The sequence below is a fragment of the Nelumbo nucifera genome, chromosome 1, assembly GCF_055504915.1.
Source record: "Nelumbo nucifera cultivar China Antique chromosome 1, China Antique-T2T, whole genome shotgun sequence".
Taxonomy (NCBI): Eukaryota; Viridiplantae; Streptophyta; class Magnoliopsida; order Proteales; family Nelumbonaceae; genus Nelumbo; species Nelumbo nucifera.
Genome location: NC_142649.1, coordinates 54,370,546 through 54,390,862, shown reverse-complemented (window position 1 = coordinate 54,390,862; position 20,317 = coordinate 54,370,546). Strand labels below are relative to the sequence as shown.

The following is a 20,317-nucleotide window of genomic DNA, read 5'->3' as shown; positions in this document are numbered from 1 at the left end:
AGAGAGGTTATGGCATGAGGTGGTGTCTAGCATTCATGGCTGCTAAGAGAATGGTTGCGATGCCGGGATATCTGGATGGGTAACCAACCCCTCAATGACCTCTTCCCCTCTCTTTACTCTCTTTCCCTTAACAAAAAAGAGTCAATTTAAAAGTGTCTCTCTAGTCCAATATTTCCATTGTCTTTAAATTGGGATTTTGGTTTTCATAGGGCATTAAGGGATGATGAGTTGCTTCTTTTGCTTGAGTTAGTTTGTTTGGATCCCACTAAAACTGATAAAAGAATTTGGACCCCTCTCCCAAAAGGCAACTTTACTTGTGCTTCTTTTCTAAAATCCCTCAATATTAATTCTTCTTCTCGGGTGCTCCCTGTTAAAGAAGTTTGGGTTAGACCTATTCCCCCTAAAATTGTTGTTTTCTAGTGGGACATTTACTATGGGAAATCAATACTTTGGAAAATTTGCAAAAGAAGTAACCTTATCTTTGTTTTTCCCCTAATTGGTGCTTTCTGTGTAAGGCTCAGAAAAAGGATTGTTACCACTTGATGATATCCTGCTCCTTTTCTGCAGCTTTATGGAGTTGGATGGCTAGTTTGTTTGGATGTAGGTCGTCTGACGTGAGTATGCTTTTTAATTCATCTACATTTGGGTGGCACACGAAAAGAGGGAAATTATGTGGAAATGTATCAGGGTAGCTCCCTTATGGACTATTTGGGAGGAAAGGAATGCCAGAAACTGGGTGGCACACGAAAAGAGGGAAATTAACAAGAGCAATCCATTGGATGAAAACCTTAGTCCTGTTTGTTGACTTTTCCTTTGATGATCTTTGGAGAAATTGGTTAACAGTGGCTAATACCTCCAACTATGAAGAATAGAAGTGTGGTAGAGTGGAAGCCTCCTCCAGAGGGTGTCATTAAGTTGAGCTTTGATGGGAGCAGCCAGGGTAATCCTTGATCTTCATGTATAGAGGCTGTGCTAAGGAATAAGAACAGCAACATTATTTCCTCATTTCTGGACCTATGGGAATGGGAGATTCTACAAGGGCAGAGATAGTAGCTGTTGTACAAGGGATCCAAATTGCGAACCAGATTGGGGTGGAACATCTTCTAATTGAAGGAGACTCTTAGGTGGTAGTGGGTTGGCTATTAAACCCAGATTATGTCATTTGGGGCCATAGAGACCTCCTCAAAAAAGTGAAATGGTTAATTAGCAATATGAGAGTTAATGTTTAATGGGTAAGCAGGTCAAAAAATACTGCAGCTGATTCATTAACCAAACAAGGGGTCTCAAAGGAAGGTCTTTTTCGGCTACTTTGTAGCTTGTTCTAGTTCAATTTTAAATCAGTGTTTTAAAAATGCAAGGCAGAAGGGGTATCAAGGGGAGATCTGTTTTGGGCTACCTTGTAATTGTATTTCAGGCTTATGCTTCAGTCCTTGGGGGGAGGTAACACCTCGTACCTCCTCCTAGGCTGACTGTACTTCTTTACTTGAATTAATAAAACTACTCACTTATCAAAAAAAAAAAAAGCGCAAGGTGCAAGGCGAGGCATGTGCCTTTTTGAAGCAAAGCGCAAAAATACAAAAAAAAAAAAAGAAAAGGTAAAAGATCAAAAGACAATGTCAGAAAATTCAAAAAATTCAAAACAATGCAAAAAAAAATATTAAACATAACATTAATAAAAATATAAACTTAAAATTTAAAATAAATGTTTTAAAAACCCTATTACCAGAAATTAAAATACATAAACATAACATGTAAAGCGTATTCAAATGAAAATTTAAAAATAAAATCAAAGATATAAAACATTTTCAAGCATGTAAAACCTACAAACTCTTTTTTTTTCTCAATTGCCTTACTTCAAGTAGCTAATGTGATGTAAAACATATTACATTCCTGATTCTACAAGTTGCCTTTGTGCCACGGCCCCTGAGGCAAACCCAAACAAGTCTATGTTAGCACTTAGGATCTTAAATTCTTAATTCTCGCACAAAATATAATGATTTTATAATTTTAATTGCCTTTTAAGAAGATATTTTATTAGGGTGAATGAATGAACAACATTAGCAAATAGGGGGTTCTCGAAGCTTCGAGGGGCGTGGTACAGAGGTCCAAGGCGGAGCCCCCAGCCAAGCCGGTAGGTTCAAAAAAGCAAAAAAGCGTAATATTTTAAGAAGGCACAGGCCTGGGCTGAGGCACAAGGCGCATCGGGTGCACTAGGCGTGCACCTTTTGAAAGGGTTGTGCCTAGGACATGCACCTAAGTGCGCCTTTTAAATCAATGTTTGAAATGTGTAATTAAATCTTCTAGAGAGGTTGCATCTCGTGCCTTTCCTTGGGTTGCTTGTAACTCTTTATCTTTGGAGATCAATAAATTTTTCACTCAATTATCAAAAAAGGGAGAGCTTGTACTTGGGGCTATATTGTAATTAAGTTGTAAATCCCCAATGGGGAATAATTAGGTAGCATATTCTATATTCCTGTACTTTTAATGTATATATTCTATTTCTTTTAAAAAACAATTATTACCTTTCAAAAAAAATGATGCAAAATGAGCAACCCAGAAATCTTTCACATATCCTTGAAATCTTTCAGAGTTAATACCCAATTCATAATCAAGGAACTGATGTCCCCTACAAGTACTCTTTTTTGTTTCCAAGATCCCCCTACTTCTTTCTTCCCATATGCCCCAATTAGTGACATACATAGATATCGTCTGTTGTTGTGGATGCTTTTATTGGGAAGAAATACAGCCGCAAACAGCAGCAGTAATGGGCGCAAGATTCAGTGTTCCTATCTTATCTGTTAGCTAGATACAGTGTCCCTATCTTATCTCTCAGCTAGATTCAGTGTTCCTATTTTATCTGTTAGCTAGATTCAGTGTTCTTATCTTATCTGTTCCCATCTTATCTCTTAGCTAAATTCAGTGTTTCTATCTTATCTCTTAGCTAAATTCAGTGTTCCTATTAATTAAGCAGTAGCATTATTATTTAAAGATAAATGTTGTTAGGAAGTCTTCCTAAAGAGGGACTCTTATCTTCTTGTAATCTCCTATTTAAAGGAGCTGATGATATTCAATGAAATAATCAAAATTTTAAATCAAGAAAGAGCAGGGGAGAGTTGGTGATCTCTTTAACAAATCACCATTAAGGCGTTAAAGATAGGTTCCTCGAGGAAAGGGAGAAACAAGGGAAAACAAGTTTTCCCCATTAACCGACCTGTGACGAGATCCTATTCGAGGGCCCTTAACATCTGTGGCATTTACCATATACTAGAGCATGTGCATGTTTACAGTTTAGGGCACCATATATATTTTATCCCATGTAGATATCACTAGGTACCTACCTTGGCCCCTCATTCCTAACTCATTCCAGAGTTGTACTAATAGCTACTTACTTATGTAGGCAATCAGCCAACACTATCGCATGTATTTTTATAACAGTATGATGCCTATGTATTTACTTATGTAGCATACATGTATAGCCAACAAAACAGAATTGAAGGACCCCAATATTAAACACAATTAACGACTAATAGTTCTCAATTGGAAATTCATCGCATATTAAGATAGTACCATATAGACCAAATGAAATCTCAAGGATATGAACAAACCTTAGGAACAGCATATGGAGCAAAATCACCGAGGATAGACCGCACTGCCTCACAATCATAGAATAGATCCTTGGGATAGTTAAGCTTTTTATCAATACTTGATACTACCCACCTTGCACTGCAGATGTTATTTATGAATGAAGACTTAATGGGCTTGCTAAAATCAGTGCATTTGGAAATGAGCTGGCCTGTCACTTTCTCACTAAAACAATCATCCCACAATTTATCAAGAATTTCCAGAAGATGCATACACTCTTCAAGTTTGTTCTTTGAGGACAAGGTAGATAGTAAATGGACCAACTCAGGTGATTCCCAATCCTTAATGATTGACCCAGAGGAAATTAGATCCTTATCCGACAGCATGTTCATCAAAACCGTATGGGATATATCGGTAATATTCTTCTCAACTTGAACTATTTGCACAAAATCAGTAATACCTAATTCCTGGAAAAAATCTCTCCACTTTGACAGTCCGGATGGTGATGACTTGCTGCTTGGATATTTCAAATAGATGATATCAACTTCATGCCAGTTAGACTCTGTAGCATCAAGCAACCTATTCACATCAACAGGATTCCCAAATTCTCTGCTGAAATGAATTGATACCTCTGAAGGTCGTCTATACCCATAATTTGTTAAAATAAAAGCTTTGCCCCGTAATTCAGATATAATATGCACCCTTTCAATACAACAGTTAGGGCAACTGGACTGAAGGTGAAGCATTACAAAGGATAGGTATTCAGTCATCAAACTTTTGTCTCTATCAGCAACATTGTCATCAGAAATGGCTGGCAAGATATGTGCTTTTATTATTTCATGTGCAGACAACCGCTGGACACCAATTCTGCTAAGCATGTTTACAATGTTTTCTACTGGTAGCTCCTCCAAGTTGTATGAATTTCCATCTGTTGCAGAAAGTAATGCAGGGTTAACAGTCCTAAGTTTTGCATATAAGCTTGGAAAAGCTTCAGTACAATATTCACCATCAAATCCACTGCTGAAGGCATCAGAGGGCAACCAAATTGTACCTTCAGCCAATGAGCCATATGTACCATCCGAAAGTGGAATAAATGGAATTTTCCTCAGGCTTATAAGATCTGATTCATTTAGTTTAGTTTCCGTAGAACGGATTGACATAGTAAAAACAGCATTAATCCAAGATGATAACCAATTCAGACCCAGTGCATTGATGCCATTATTTGTATGGCATATAGATGATATGATGTCAATTAGGACCTTGGTCCCATACTCCTCAATGCCCAAAGCCTTTGCTAAGGGATCAGACAAAACAATATCCTTATCCAAGTAACCTAGACCAAGATGTTGATGCAGCAAACTGTCAGGTAGAAGAACACGAGACTGTTCATTCCAACATCTTAGAACCTTGCATGGAGGTACCCATTCCTTGCTGTCTCCTTCAAGGAGCAAACAATTTGACATGCGTAGTTTAGAAATAATCATGCGAGGAAGATGAGAAAAAAATCCATGAACTTCACCAACAAGTGGAACAAAGCTCATATATGCTGTCACAGCTTTTCCTGGGTGATCCTGAAAGCAAGGAAGTGCACACAATGATCTCTCTGCAGAAATAAATAAACCAGGGAACTGCGACAACAACCATTGGTTCCAGGCACTATCCCCATCTACTTCTTCTCTAGATGATGGAAGAACAAAATCACCCTGAAGAATAAACTTCAGACCATATGTTCTTAAAGGAAGAAAGGCAAAAACAGGCTGCTGGTCCAGCTGTGGCTTGTATTCTCCATCATCTGTTTCCTTCAGCGTGAAAGCTACAGCTATCTCTGTAGTCTGTACATCAGGACGAATTACACTAGCTTGCAACTTCTGGGTTTCTACAAACCAACTCATTTTCATATTTCCATGAGAAACCTTGACAATGCCATCTCCCATAGTTTCTCTCCTCATGACTGTGAGTGAATCATTCAGCACATTCCTAAACTTTATACACTGTAGGCGGTGAAGAAATAGTAGTAGAGATGGATGAAGATCCGAAAACATAGACAAAATACTGTTCATACCCGTTCCCTCTATTAGCTTTGACCTGAAGGGAAGCACTATGCAAGTATTCCAGCAGCTGGTATCATCAGTGGATAACATCCTATTAAACAAACTAATATCACAAGGAGGGACAGTTGTTGGCAAGACAAAACCAATCTGACCCTCACTTATATCATACTTGACATGAAATCCATTCGAATGAATTTCTGGGGCATCTGTAACCTGAGAACACCAACACCAAACTAATTAAAGAAGAATGTCAATATGTGTACAAAACATAAGCAACTATTAGATGATATGGGGTCAACAAAACAAGGAGAGCAAAACAATAATCAAATAGTTATTTAAATCAGCTAAGCATCAAATGAAAAAGTAAACAAAAGATATTTACAGGACCAAATCCTATAGGCATTGAATATATTATAATTAGTAAACAAACTTTACCAATCATTCATGTGTATGCCCTAGGGTGTTTTTTTTTGACACAACAAAATCATGCCATACAAAAAATCAGACTAGAACAAATCTTAGGAACTACATCTATAACATCAATGCAGAGAATAAATATCAAGATACTATTAGGTGGTTAATATTATTATGAACCAAGGTGCACCCAATGCAAGAACAAATAACATCTTGGATGGCACCCCAAGTTTCCAATGTCTAAAGCATAATTTGAGCATGATGCATTTTAATACATAATAAATGAGCAAAAATATCTAGATACTATTAGATGGTTAATATTATTATGCATGGGTATTTATCTAATCAATGTCTATTATATAAATAAATAAACAAAGGACCAGCTGGACCACACTTTTGCCTCAAGCAAATGTCTCTCTCATAATTCCCTTTGGTATCAATTCCAGGGATGGTTTCTACTAGTCTCGTGAGTGCCAGAGCCCAGCTGTCATCACAGTCCACATGATGACATCAGCAGGCATATGTACTGCTTGCAACTTCTTCACAAGAATCCATGCAATGCACAAGTTATAGATTCAATATGATCAATACACAAAAAATCCACGCAATGTGCATGTTTTAGATTCCATAAAATCAATGCAATACATAGTTATATATGCAATGCATTACAGCAATTTCAGTTCAATGTACTAGAACAAATTTTAGATTCTATATAAGCAGTGACAAGTGGTTAACATAAGAAACAGCTAGAAGGAAATAAATACACTTTCTCATTTGTTCCGAGATATCCAAATATCCAGTACCCTACAACTGTTCCATTTACTTTACCCGGAATACGGATTTGAACCCAATGCCTTTTTGCCCTATATATCCACCACTTGATCCCTTCTTTGTTGAATTTCCAACATCACATAGTGCTCTAATGTTTTGAGCAGAGAAACCTTGCTCATTATTTAAAATAACAATACCAGTAGCACGAAGAATGAAAACCAATGTGGGCTCCACATTTTCAGGATACATGTTATCATCTGCATTCTGGACCTGAGGACATGTGAGGAAATGTTATATGTATGATTAATCAAACAATAAAATATTCATGTTTATAAAAACATAAACATTAAACTAAATAAACATCCAAGATTTTCAATATCTAGAAATAAGTAAAACTTTTAAGCAAATAAATCAGTAATGCACAATAGATGATAGCCCATTCACGCTCCAGTTAATACAATTTAACTCATAGTCTTAAATCTGCCATATACTTATCAAAACATGCCACACCAACTTGATTTGATATCAGAATATTTATTTGAGTATCCATTTGACAAGCCCAAAATATACAATTTGGAGGTCATTAGGGAGAATCATGCCCAAGATACAAATAACATACAGATCCATGAAAGAAAGCACTATTATCTGCTAGTCTAGTAATATTGGGTAACTCTATATAATATTATTTTGAAAGCCCTTTGGTTGTTCAGTATGAAGCTTAGTTTCTATCTAATTTTCTTGTCAGTGCTTGTCATAAGAATTTTCCATGTACAAGGTAAGAAACCGGAAAATTAAGTGCTCACTTCCAATCAAAAGAAACTACAAAACTTCTCAAGTATATACCTTGAATCAAAGTGTCTGGTGATGGAAATCAATATATACATGCTTAGTGTGAGGAAAAGAAAAATAGGAGATAAAGCAACAAAGACCAAAACTGACAAAAATTCTGGAATTTGCGCATATAAAGCAAGCATGCCAACAGGTGTTCTATCAAATCTATTAGAACATTTGTCATTTTTCTTTGAGAGCAACATAATAAAATCACCTTTCATTATAAATAATACTCCTGTCAATTAAACAATCAAGTCAAAAGCCTAAATCTCTTTCTTTCTCCCTTCTCCTTTCTTCTTCTCTCTCTTTCTCTCTACTCTCTACTCTCATCATTTTTTATCAGTCTATAACATTTTTTTTATCAGTAAACATGTTTGACAAGAGTTGAACCCATGACCTCTACACTCTCTTCATCACTCCTTGATTAGTTTATCCTGTCAAATTCTACTTGGTATCAGACCATTTAAGATTTCTTTTTTTTTTTTTTGACAAGTGAGCATATAAGATTTTTGATTGGCTGATCATGACACACTTCCAAGAGCCTGACATCAGAGGCAACACAGATGGCATCAGAAGTCATACAGACTGTACAATTTGATATTTTTATATATTTTACAGTTGGAAAATCAAAACTGTTAGAATCAGCAGTTAGGAGTATTCTAGTCTTTCTACACTGTTATATTAAGAGGTGTTTTGTCTATTTTGTTTCAGTTTAAGTGATGTGTCTCATACTTAATTAGGGGCACAAGTGTCTTTCCCTCTCTCCCTCTCTCTCTTTCTTTGTGTTTCTTCTCCTTTCTCTTTCAATCTGGGGCTCAAACCAGTGTTAATCAAATTGTTAACATTGTATCAGAGCCTTGGTAGTAATCCCAGAAATTTTTCCATCACCTCCAGCATATTGTTTTTGATGAGAACTCATCAGTCACTTGAAGAATCAGGGAGAGGCTACAAAGGACCTATCGTTTTTCTGTGTAGGAGGTATTCATGCCTCCAGTGGTTGCCGGAGTTGTTGTTTCAGTGGGTTACTAGAAACCCTCTACTTGATGACTCAAAGAGGGAATATTAGTGAATAGATTGATTGCATCTATTTTCTTGTGTGGTGATTTAATCAATTGATGCAGTGGAATCTAGACCTATTTAGATGGCCATCCAGCAGGCATGTGTAACAGGTGAATCTCTTTGTGTTTCTTGTTGTTGAAAGTTGGAGATAGTGGTAAATCTTGTTGCTGAAATCTGTGACAGTAGATGTTTCAGCAATAACTGATTACTAGTAGTGTGGTTAGGTATGTTGGCTGAAGATTTTCTTCCTTTTCTAAACCCATGGCAACGATAGGAGAGAATAGTGATAAAAAATCAAGTGTTACAATTCCCCCTGACCTAACTACCTAAATGTGCAAATGACATTTATCAAATTAAATGGTGAGAATTATGTGCCTTGGGCCAAGTCAGTAGAGGTCTAGGTCTTCCTTAGAACTAAGAAGAAGGTGATACATGTGAGAGATGAAAAACCCTCAAGTGTGCAAAGCTTGTTCAGTTCCACTCCAGTGTGGGGTTGAAGAGAGGTAAAATTTTGTGGAGATGTGCTAGAGCTGCTATTTGTTGGACGGTCTGGGAAGAAAGAAATCAAAGATTATTTCATGACAAAGAAAAAGGCAAGGAAGCCCTCATAGAAATTGTTTATGTTAGGGTGGCACATTGGGTCAAGTCCTTGAAGCTTTTTGAAGCCTATTCAGTAGGAGACATCATTAGAAACTGGGAAGAAGTGGCTCGGTCAGCTCCTATGTCTAGTGCTATTAGACCTGTTTGGACTCCACCAGAATTAAACTTCGATGGTAGCAGTGAAGGTAATCCAGGCCCTTCAGGCATAGGTGGTATTTTCAAGGATGAAGAAGGTCGAATTATCGCTATGTTCTCAGGATCTATAGGCTGGGGGGATTCTCTGAGAGCTGAAATCCTGGCAGTTCTAGAAGGAGTAGAAAGAGCTAAGCAGTTGAATATTAGTAAGCTGCTGGTGGAAGGAGACTCTCAACTAACTGTTAGTTGGTTGCAGAAGGAAGAGTCTAGCCTGTGGAAGTTCTCAAATGAAAGAAAGAAATTCAAGCAGCTAACTCAGAATATGATTGTAAAGGTTCAATGGGCCAAGAGGAGTACTAATTCCATGGCTGACACCTTGGCTAAACAGGGGGTGGGAAGATCTAATTTCTTTTGGGCTATATTGTAATAGGTGTTTTCAGTTCTGTAAGTGAGGGTTAAGATATCTTACCCCTCCAATCTGGTTGTAATTTCCATATATTTTAATAAAATTACTGTTATTGATCAAAAAAAAACCTCAGTTGAATCTCAAGGGCATGGTGAGTGCAAATAAGAAGATGCACAGACAATGGCATGGTTGTGGAATAGAGAGGTTACTTACCAGATGGAAAAGTAGAGAGGTTGAAGGCTTAATTGGTTTCTAAGGGTTACTCACAGTTGTATACAATAGATTATACAAAGACATTCTGTCCTGTTGCTAAGATTGAATCCGTTAGGTTCTGATATCTTTAGCAGCTATGTATGACTAGCCCTTGTTTCAGCTCAACATCAAGAATACCTTCTTACATGGCGACCTTCTTGATGAGATTTATATGGAGCAACTACCAGGGTTTATTGCTCAAGGAGAGGAAGGTAAGGTAGACTCAAGAAGGAAGGCAATTCCTAGGCTGAAACAGTCTCCATATTCTTGGTTTGGAAAATTTAGTGAAGTGATAAAAGACTTTGGTATGATAGAGTGTTAGGTTGATCACTCAATATTCAGCTATGATTCTGAAGCTGGGAAGATTTTGTTGGTGGAATATGTAGATGATATTGTTAAAACTGATAATGATAGGTTGGGGATTGACAGATTTAAGGCCTTTCTTCATGATCACTTCCAAATGAAAGATCTTGGCAAACTAAAGTATTTTTTGGGTATAGAAGTTGCAAGGTCAAAGCATCACATCAATTTGTGCCAAAGGAAGTATGTGCTTGACTGTTGGGTGCCAAACCAGCTGGAATACCCATGGAGCCAAATGTCAAATTATGTATTGATGCATATGAAGAATTTGATAATCCTAGGAGGTAAAAATGGTTACTGAGCAAGTTAAACTATCTAACTATTACCTAGATAGATATCTCTTTTGCAGTTAGTGTGGTTAGCTAGTTTATGTAGAACCCTCGGGTTCCCCATTGGAATGCAATTCCAAGAGTTGTGTGGTTTTTGAGGGGAGCTCCAAGTCATGGGTACAAAGCCTGCGGGAAGTCTTGAAATAGAAGGTTACATAGATGCAGATTGGGCTAGCTCAATATCTTATAGAAGATCTACTACTGGGTATTGTACCTTTCTTGGATAGAATTTAACTACATGAAAGAGCAAGAAGCAATGCTGAAGCTGATAGAGCCATGGCACATACCGCTTGTGCGTTAGGGTACTAAGTTAATAGCCCTATGAAGTTGTAATGTGACAACCAAGCTGCAACTCACATCTCATCTAATCCAGTCTTCCGTGAAAGAACAAAGCACATAGAGGTCGACTACACTTTACAAGAGAGTAAGTGCTTAGTAGAGTGGTAACATGTGAACTCAGGAAGTCAGTGGGCAGATTTGTTTAACAAAAGGTTGAGTCGAGGAAGAGTTGATTACATATGTAATAAGCTAGGACTATATAACATATACTCACCACCTTGAAGGGGAGTGTTAGAGGTGGCAGTCAAACTTCCTATACCATTTTAAGATTCCTTTGTCAGACTCGAAGCAGTTGAAAACAGGTTAAAGGGTTGATTATCACAATTTCAGATCGGTCATTGGTTTCCTTATGCCATGTGACCTGTGTAGGGGGACAGAAGCAGGATTTTCTGTTGTTTTTGTGGTGAAAACAATTTCATCTCTTCTCTGATTTGCATAATGGCTGCATTTGGAGGTGAAAATAAAAACAATATAAGATTCCCTAATATACAAATTACCACAGTCCGATTGAATGGGACAAACATTTAAGAATGGTTCCAAACTTCCAATCGGCTAAGCAGTGCATTGGAGACAGAGAAATGAATTATATTATAGGCAGGGGAAACAGCCCAAGGTTGAAGATCCTTCTTACTCTGGGTGGGAATAAGATAATTTGATGGTAATGCCATGGCTTGGCAGTTCCATGGAGCCCCATATTAATAGAAATTACCTTTTTCCCCACAGTAGTAGAAATTACCTATTCTATCAGGACTGGGGGTTTTAAGGAAATAGAAAGGAGATATTTGTGCAATGTTCTCAGGACCGATAGGGGGAGGGGATTCCACAAGGGCAGAGCTAATAGGGGTAGTGTATGGGATGCAAAAGACTATGGAACAGGGAGTGGAAAAAAATTGTAATTCAAGGAGATTCAAAAAATTGTGATAAGTTGACTGATGAAAATAGAGTAAATTTTGTTTGTGTTCAGAAATGAGATTAATAAGTTCAAGTGGATCACAAGAGACATGCAGTTGAAGATACAGTGGATACAAAGATTGGCAGATTGCCTGGCTGACCATCTCACAAAACAGGGAGTATATGGATATCATATCATCTTTTTAAGATACCTTGTAAAATTGTATGGGGGGAGGGGGGAGACATTATTTGTGTAATAACAGGCATATTCCTTGTCACCCACTTGAATTTTTTGACTTCATTACTGTAGCACCACATAGTATCCTCAGGGTTCTTCAACCACCCAACCACCACCTTGGAATCCCCTTCAATAATAACTGTCCTACAACCAGTTGTTTTGTAAATTGCTCTCCTTTTAGAGCTGCTAACAGTTCTGCTCTGACTGAATCCCCAAATCCCAAGGGACCTGAATAGAGAAGTACAATTTCTCCAGCCTCATTTCTCAGGACCCCCCGCCCCCATTCCAGAGCGCCCTGGATTGCACTTACTTCATAGTTGTGCTGTACAAATATTTATTGGTTCAATCAGGGAGGTAAAGTGTGAATGTCCAGTCTAAACTATTCATTAATTAAACATACACAAAGTTTATTGATCAAAGTTATAGGAAGACATGGTACACCATCATGCACTGGTACACAATTAACAATAAAAAATGGATAGAACAACCAAACAATCTAGATTACTAGTTCCACTTGACAAGGGGCACCAAAGAACCAATAATGGCTTTGACAGAACTGGAATCAATTGGCAACTTTCTTCTTCTGAAAATAAGATTCCCAATAAGCTAGCAAATACTATATACCATAGACTGTCATTCAATAAAATGACATGTTGGCCAAGAACCTTTCTTTCTTAATATCTAGAGGCATTAATATTTCTATTAAAAATTGGCAACTGGTCAAGTAAAATCCATCTGTACAAAGACTGCTTTACATGATAAATTGAATCAGATAAGATCTAGTCATGGTTAAAAACAATTTCTTATAATGAGGAATTTTAAAAATCAATAATTGAAAAAGAAATGCATCATTCATAAGCATACCATCAGCAAATCAAGATAGCCTATTTTTTCCAATCATAAAATCAACATTCTATTTTTGCCAGGCTATAATTTCTTATCAAGCATTCCAAAAGGAAAGTAGATGGTACAATTACCAGCTCAAGAAGAAAATGAGAATCCTGTGAATACAACTCTTGTGAAAGACAGTGGAGGGCTCTCCCTAGGCGAGCATGCTGCTTCTGCAATATGCTACTCTCGGCAGCTGTAAGACTTGAGTCTAACCCAAATTCCTCACGCCTAATAATCTCAATAACAAGGCTTGCATCCTCTTCACCATTTTCTGATAAAATTTGTGCACAACCTTTGCCTGACGTATCATTAGATACTCTACTGATTTGTTCCTCATCATGGATTTCAAAACATGTTTTATTATGTGCATCTTCCTCAACAGCGACCATAATTTCCCCTTTCGAAGAGAACTGACCCATTGATGAATCTGGTGCATAATTTGAATTCATGTTAAATGCAGGACTTGCATCTTTGAAGGTAGAAGTGTGAGAGGAAAGTAAGTCAACAATATTTGTTGAACAAAATGCATGGTAATCTTCAATCCATTCCAAAATACCAAGTGACAACCCCAGGTCATGAAGCATGAGACGCTGATCAATATTCTTGCATTCATGTAAAATAGCTAAAGCAGCATTCTTGGTTACAGACCTTAATCCTAAGAACAATATATCAACACCAAGACTGCGAAATTCTGAAGGTAGGTAACTAAGACATTCAAGGATGAATCTAGAAGCAACTGGAATTGCTTTATTCAGATTGCTTAGATTTTCAAATAATTCATTACTTGGCAATCTATTCACATCACCACCTGTAAGATTAACCAAAAGTTGGTTGCTTAGGCTGCCTACATCAAGAATTTGTTCTCTCAGGGATGTCTCATGAATACTAAGATCTCCACGACCTTTTGATTCGATGGAATCCACAGAATTTTTTATCATTACTTCAATTGCACGCTGTGCATGGCATTTTAAAAGGGACATAGGAATATGTTTTTGCCCACCATATAATGCAACCAAAGACAACAACTTTACTGCTGTTTGAAAAGAGGAACCTTGTAGCAAAGCTTCCAGAAACTCATCAACCGTCGCTGAATGATCAATCTTGATTACCTTTGAATCTCTTGTCACTAAACACATCAAATCTTTTGTATCAACTTCACTTAACAACCATTCGATGAAGGGACCAAGTGAGGGAGCAAATACATGGTCCCAATGTGACCATGATTGTAAATCTGACAACATTGGCGCCTTAAGCAAGCATTCTACCGCAGCAGTAGTTTCTGTTGAATGTTTCCCATTTAGAACCAATGAGTCTCCTACAGAGCCCGTCCCCAACAACACTACAGAAAATAAAACACAGCTGGAAGTGGAAATACTCGTCTTCTTACTTAAGCTTTCTAACAAATCTGCTGAGGGTTCATTTCCCGTTATCTCAAAACAGATTAATGGGAACTGCTTCTTCAGAAGCATGCATATGTGTTGATTGCTTATAAGATGATTCTCGCCCAAGCTAGTAATAGCTTGTGATAGTAAAGCAACTAGCTGATTCTTAAGCATTGAAACCTCCAAAGAAGACTTTTGACTGATGTCTAGAGTCAAACTTCTGCACAATTCATTAGGAAGCAATGAAGCATGTCTTTCTAAGAAAATCAGAAAGTCCCCATAGCCGATGGAATCAAATTCCTTGACAGAAAACTGCTCCGTCAACCATAACTCACAATTGCGAAGTTTTCTCAAGCATATCAGTTGACTTTCTAAAGGCATTTTTCCTTCTATTGGAATATCATGATCAAGCTCAAAAAACAAAGCAACTTTCTTCATAACATCCTCAACAGTAATGCCTGCAAAATGTATTAGCCTATAAGGTAAACCACAATTTACAGGGGCATGTACAATGATTTAATTAAGACTAGAATAGAATAAAACCAGAATTATATCAGATAAATGATGGTAGATGTGGGCAACTTCTAAGTGGAAGAAAGAAATATTAGGTGCATCCAAAATCAGATTCTATCCAACTATAAGATTATGTGTATTGGATTGCAAAATGGACAAGCTCAAAATACAAATTTTTTTCACAGCATCCTCAGCAGTAGCACCAGAAAAATACATCAGATAAATTACAGGAGGGAATGTGATGAGGACCAGAACTTGGTGCAATGGTGAAATCACAAACCAACAAACATGAAGACTGGATAGCAAGAACAAACATTGGGTAATAGCTCTTACGAAATGAAATATGATACAGAAATATGACATGAACATATAAGAAGATTTTAGTCAAAACTGACAGAAAAACATCAGCCATGTATCCAGTAGAAGAATCCATAAAAAGGAAAAGGCATTAAGTGCATCCATAAAAACATCAGCCTTGTATACAGTAGTACAACCTGTCCAACTCAAAGATTATGCATGTACATACAAGGTTCCAAATATCGACACAGCCGGCGTATCGGCCTTGTCAGTACTTTTTTTTAGTTATATTTTTTTTCGAAACTGGTTCAGAGGGGTCGGTTTAAGGCCCGGCTACCCTCTGAACCAGTGGCTGACCCGATACAACCCCTGGAGGGGCATATCGGTAAGTCATCGGCACGATACATATCGGCCGATATGGGCCAATACGTATCAATACTTTGAACCTTGTGTACATAAGCATGCAAATATCTATTAAAATATGTAGATTAAGACATTAAATATGATAAAACAAGTATGGATTCTGTCCAACTAGGTTAAAGTCACAAACCCCTATATGAATGCAGTGCAATACCATATCCAAAGTTTTCTTCTCTCTTGAGCTCCTGACTTGTGTCTATTAGCTTGTAAACATCTTTCATGATTATCATGGTTTCTTTTTAAATTCCTTAATAAACCAGCATTGGGTGATGATATGGTGCATGAAGAATAGAGAAAGCCTCCTCACTTACCCAATCTTTTTTATACAATAAAGTAACAGAACAAAATTACTAATACAGTGCAATTACATGGCCAATTGGACAATGATTGGGATGCTGAAGTTGCTGCCAAATGTACAAGGACGTTCCCTTGGAGGCCATTAATGCAATCCTCCCTCAGTTTCTTCCCTTTATTGGGCATAATGTTCATTTGGGTAACTTGGGTAAAATTTTGAGAATATAAGTGATTGGATCTGTTGAAGATTAATTAGTTTTATGATGTTTTTCTGAGTAGATGTTTTATGTTAGTTGTTAGATAGTAGGTGGGGACCACAGTAGTTATCTGAGTCCAAATTTTATTATGTTTTTGAATGTTATATATGCTGTTTTATGTTTTGCCGCCCTATATGGGCATAGTTGTCTTTGTACTGTTCTACTATTTTGGTATAAATAATAAGTGAAGGGGGTGGCCAGACTATTGCTCTCTTTTCTTTTCAACTTCTCTTCTTCTCTTCCTCTCCTTCTCTCTTCAAGAAACTACTTTCTTTCATATTTTTTAATTCAGCAGATTCCTACTTGGTACCGGAGCATCGACTAGGGTTTCTTGAAGCATTCTCATGCAGCCCTAGATCAGCTGACTGCATGAAGTAGTAAAGGGCTGATTGATCTGCTATAGATTGCCCAGTTCTTGGAGTTTTTGCTGGGATCTAGACATCAGGAAGGTGATCTACTATTCGGCATCAAAATCAGGAAGAACTGGAGTATGGGGAAGAGTCCTAGAAAAGTTGGACTCTTTGTTTTTGATCTGATCTTGGGCACCCAGGTATTGTTAGTTTTCTTTTGATTTTTTGAAGAGGGCAGTTTGGTTTCTAGAATTTTCTAGGCCTCCCGAAGTGATCGATTCACTTTTCTCTCTGTTGGGAGGCGTGGAGATGAGAGAGATTTCCCTCCAGCTAGGGTTTTCTTCTTCCGGAAGGGTTGGTTTCTATGTGTGTGATATTAAATTATTTTTTGAAGGTCTCCAATCTATTTTTTTCTTACTATTGAACTGTTTGAAGTAAAATGGAGAGTTAGAATACTGAGATGAAATCTACTGGTACTGTGGGACTGGGTGTTGGAGGTAGTAGTGATATTTTTGGGTTTGGGATCATTACTACAATAAAACTTGATGGTACAAATTATTTGGAGTGGGCACAATCAGCTAAGATGGCTATTGGTGCCCGTGGAAAATTAGGATATCTCATTGGGGAGGAGAAGAAACCTAATACAGACTCTTCCCGATGGGTGCAAGAGAATTACATGGTAATGCCCTGGCTGTGTAATTCTATGTTACCTCATATTGCAAAAAATTTCCTATGGGCTAATACTGCTAAGGAGATTTGGGATAAAGTGACTGAAACCTACTCTCAGAAGCAAAATGAAGCCAAAGCCTATTAGTTAAGAAATCAAGTGATTAGTATGAAACATGGAGAAAAACCTCTTGTTGTGTATTTCTCCATGCTGAAAACCCTATTACAATAAATAGATCAATTAGAAACTGTGGTATGAGAAAGTGTAAATGATGCAGCAACTTATCACAGACTAGTAGAGAGGAATAGAGTTTTTGAGTTCTTAGTAGGGCTGAACCCTGAATTTGACATTGCTAGGCAGCATATTCTTTCTAGGGAGGGTGTGACACTCTCTCAGGCTTATGCTTTTGTCTCTGGAGAGGAGAGTAGGAGGAATGTAATGCTGAGACAGCCTGAGATTGACCAGTCGGCTATAATTGGTACAACAAAACCTAAGCCGAATGGAGACAGGGGAGTAGTGAGACTAGAAGGGAAGATAAGAAGGACTTGGTGTGTGATTATTGCAAGAAGCTTAAGCATACCGGGGACACTTGTTGGAAGCTTCATCCAAATCTTATGCCTGCTCGGATATGAAACAATAAGGGAAATGCAAATGTAGCCACTACAGGAGACTCTTCAGCCCCTCTCTCCCAAACTGATTGGGAATCCATTGCAGTAGCAACATTGAGAACAGAATTGGAGAGGTTTGGACAGCTTATGAGTAAGAAAGATTCACCCAGCTCTAGCCTTCTAGATGGACAGCAGAATGCAGGAACCAACTACACCACTTCCTTTGCACATACAGGTAGTTCATATGCAACTGCAAATCTTGCATCCACTTCAGGTAAGGAGGGACCTCCCTAGATTACTGACTCAGGAGCATCTAAGCATATGACTAATGCCCCTACCATTTTCAGTTCCTATCAGTTGTGCTCTAGTAGAGACAAAGTCTCTACGGTAGATGGTTCACATATGCCCATTGTTGGGAAGGGGACAGTTAGAGTGGCCAATGACATAACTCTGTCTTCTATTTTACATGTCCCTAGTCTTCATACCAACCTATTGTCTGTTAGTTCTTTGACAAAAAATTTGAATTGTTCTGTGACCTTTCTTCCTAGTAATTGTGTTTTGCAGGATCTGGAGTCAAAGAAGATAATTGGGAGTGGTCGTGAGGTGAAAGGAGTCTACTTTCTGGATGAGATTCTAAGACATCAGGGCCATCATGTTAGCAGCAGCAGTAGTAGTGGGTTAGAGTCAGTGAACCAGATTATGCTTTGGCACAATCGCTTGGGACATCTTTCTTTTAGTTCTTTGAAATGTCTTTTCCCAAAGTTGTTTGAGTTTGTTCAATTATCTATTTTGGAGTGTGAGATTTGTCAGTTAGGAAAGCATTGTAAATAGTCTTTTAAACCAAGTAATAAAAGAAGTACTGCTTTTATTATTGTTCACACTGATGTATGGGGGCCATATCAAATCCCTTCCATGGGAGGATTCCGTTATTTTCTCTTGTTTGTGGATGATTATACACAATATTCTTGGATATATTTGATGAGATCACGTAATGAGGTTCCTAACTTAGTACGACAATTCCACCAGATGGTTCTCACACAATTTGGAGTGAGAACTAAGGCTTTTAGATCAGATAATTCCAAAGAGTACTTTGAGAAGGACATGACCACGTATCTCTTAGAACATGGTGTACTTCATCAAAGCAGTTGTGCATATACACCGCAACAGAATGGAGTTGCTGAGAGGAAAAACAGACACATTGTGGAGGTGGCAAGGAGTCTTATGGTGTGTGCTTCAGTTCCTATGCAGTTCTGGGAGATTCAGTTCTTACGGTCATGCATTTGATTAACCGTGTTCCTTCACGGACTTTGGGGTTTAAGGTGCCATTTAGCCTTCTTGTTCCAAATGGAGAGATATTTCACATACCTCTAAGGGTTTTTTGTTGTGTTTCTTTTATTCACAATCTTGGCCCTCATTGTAAGAAATTGGATCCTAAGGCCAAGAAATGTGTTTTTCTTGGGTATGCTCAGAACCAAAAGGGGTATTGCTATTAAACCCAGTGTCGAGCAGATTTGTCACTATGGATGTTACCTTTTATGAATCCACATTCTTCTTCTCGAGTGGTTCTCCTCAGGAGAGAGTTTTGGGGAGAACTCACAATCTGTTCCTCTTCCTGTTTCTGTGGTGCCTCCATCAGTTCAACCAACATCTACATCAGTTCAGCCATCATCTGCACCATCAGTTCGGCCAGCATCTACATCAGTTCAGCTAGCACCTACACCTCCAGTTTCATTACCTGAGCCACTACGGGCAGCCTCACAGCAATATCAACACCGATAGATGATGGTTGACTCCACACATCCTCAACCCACACCACTCTCTGTCAGTCCTTCTGAAACTCCAGATTCGGCAGATACAATTCTAGGTATTCCTCTTGAGCCTGAGCCTGTTATGTTTTCTGATGATAATGTTTCTATCCCTAACACCATTGTTGCAACTGATCCCACTGACCTTGATCTTCCCATTGCACTTCGTAAGGGGAAGAGAAAGTGTACAGCCCACTGCATTTCACACCATCTTTCCTATAGTGCCTTATCACCCTCCTACCATGCTTTTCTTTCTTCCCTAGATTCTGTATCTATACCAAGAAATGTTATTGAGGCTCTCTCCAAACCTGAGTGGAAAACATCCATGCAAGATGAGATGGATGCTTTGGTCAAAAACCAAACTTGGGAAATAGTTGATCTCCCCCCAGACAAGGAGACAGTCGGATGTCGATGGCTATTCACAGTGAAGTATAAGGCCGATGGCAAGATAGAGAGGTACAAGGCAAGGTTGGTAGCAAAAGGGTATACTCAGACCTATGTTGTTGATTATTTGGAAACCTTTGCACCAGTAGCTCAGATGAGTTCAGTTTGTATCCTTTTATCTCTAACAGCCA

General features: G+C 38.1%; 1 protein-coding gene across 2 annotated transcripts in view; it reads right to left on the bottom strand.

The window, feature by feature from the left end:
• NOV (Histidine kinase-, DNA gyrase B-, and HSP90-like ATPase family protein) overlaps positions 1-20,317 on the bottom strand; it is a 74,689-nt gene that overhangs the window by 10,398 nt on the left and 43,974 nt on the right. For both annotated transcript variants that reach the window (XM_010248802.3, XM_088896791.1), the window contains exons 6-8: positions 13,236-14,989; positions 6,876-7,088; positions 3,606-5,846 (exon numbers count right to left, since the gene is read on the bottom strand). In XM_010248802.3, coding sequence (XP_010247104.2) covers positions 3,606-5,846; positions 6,876-7,088; positions 13,236-14,989 — 4,208 coding nt within the window. The remainder of the gene's footprint in view (positions 1-3,605; positions 5,847-6,875; positions 7,089-13,235; positions 14,990-20,317) is intronic.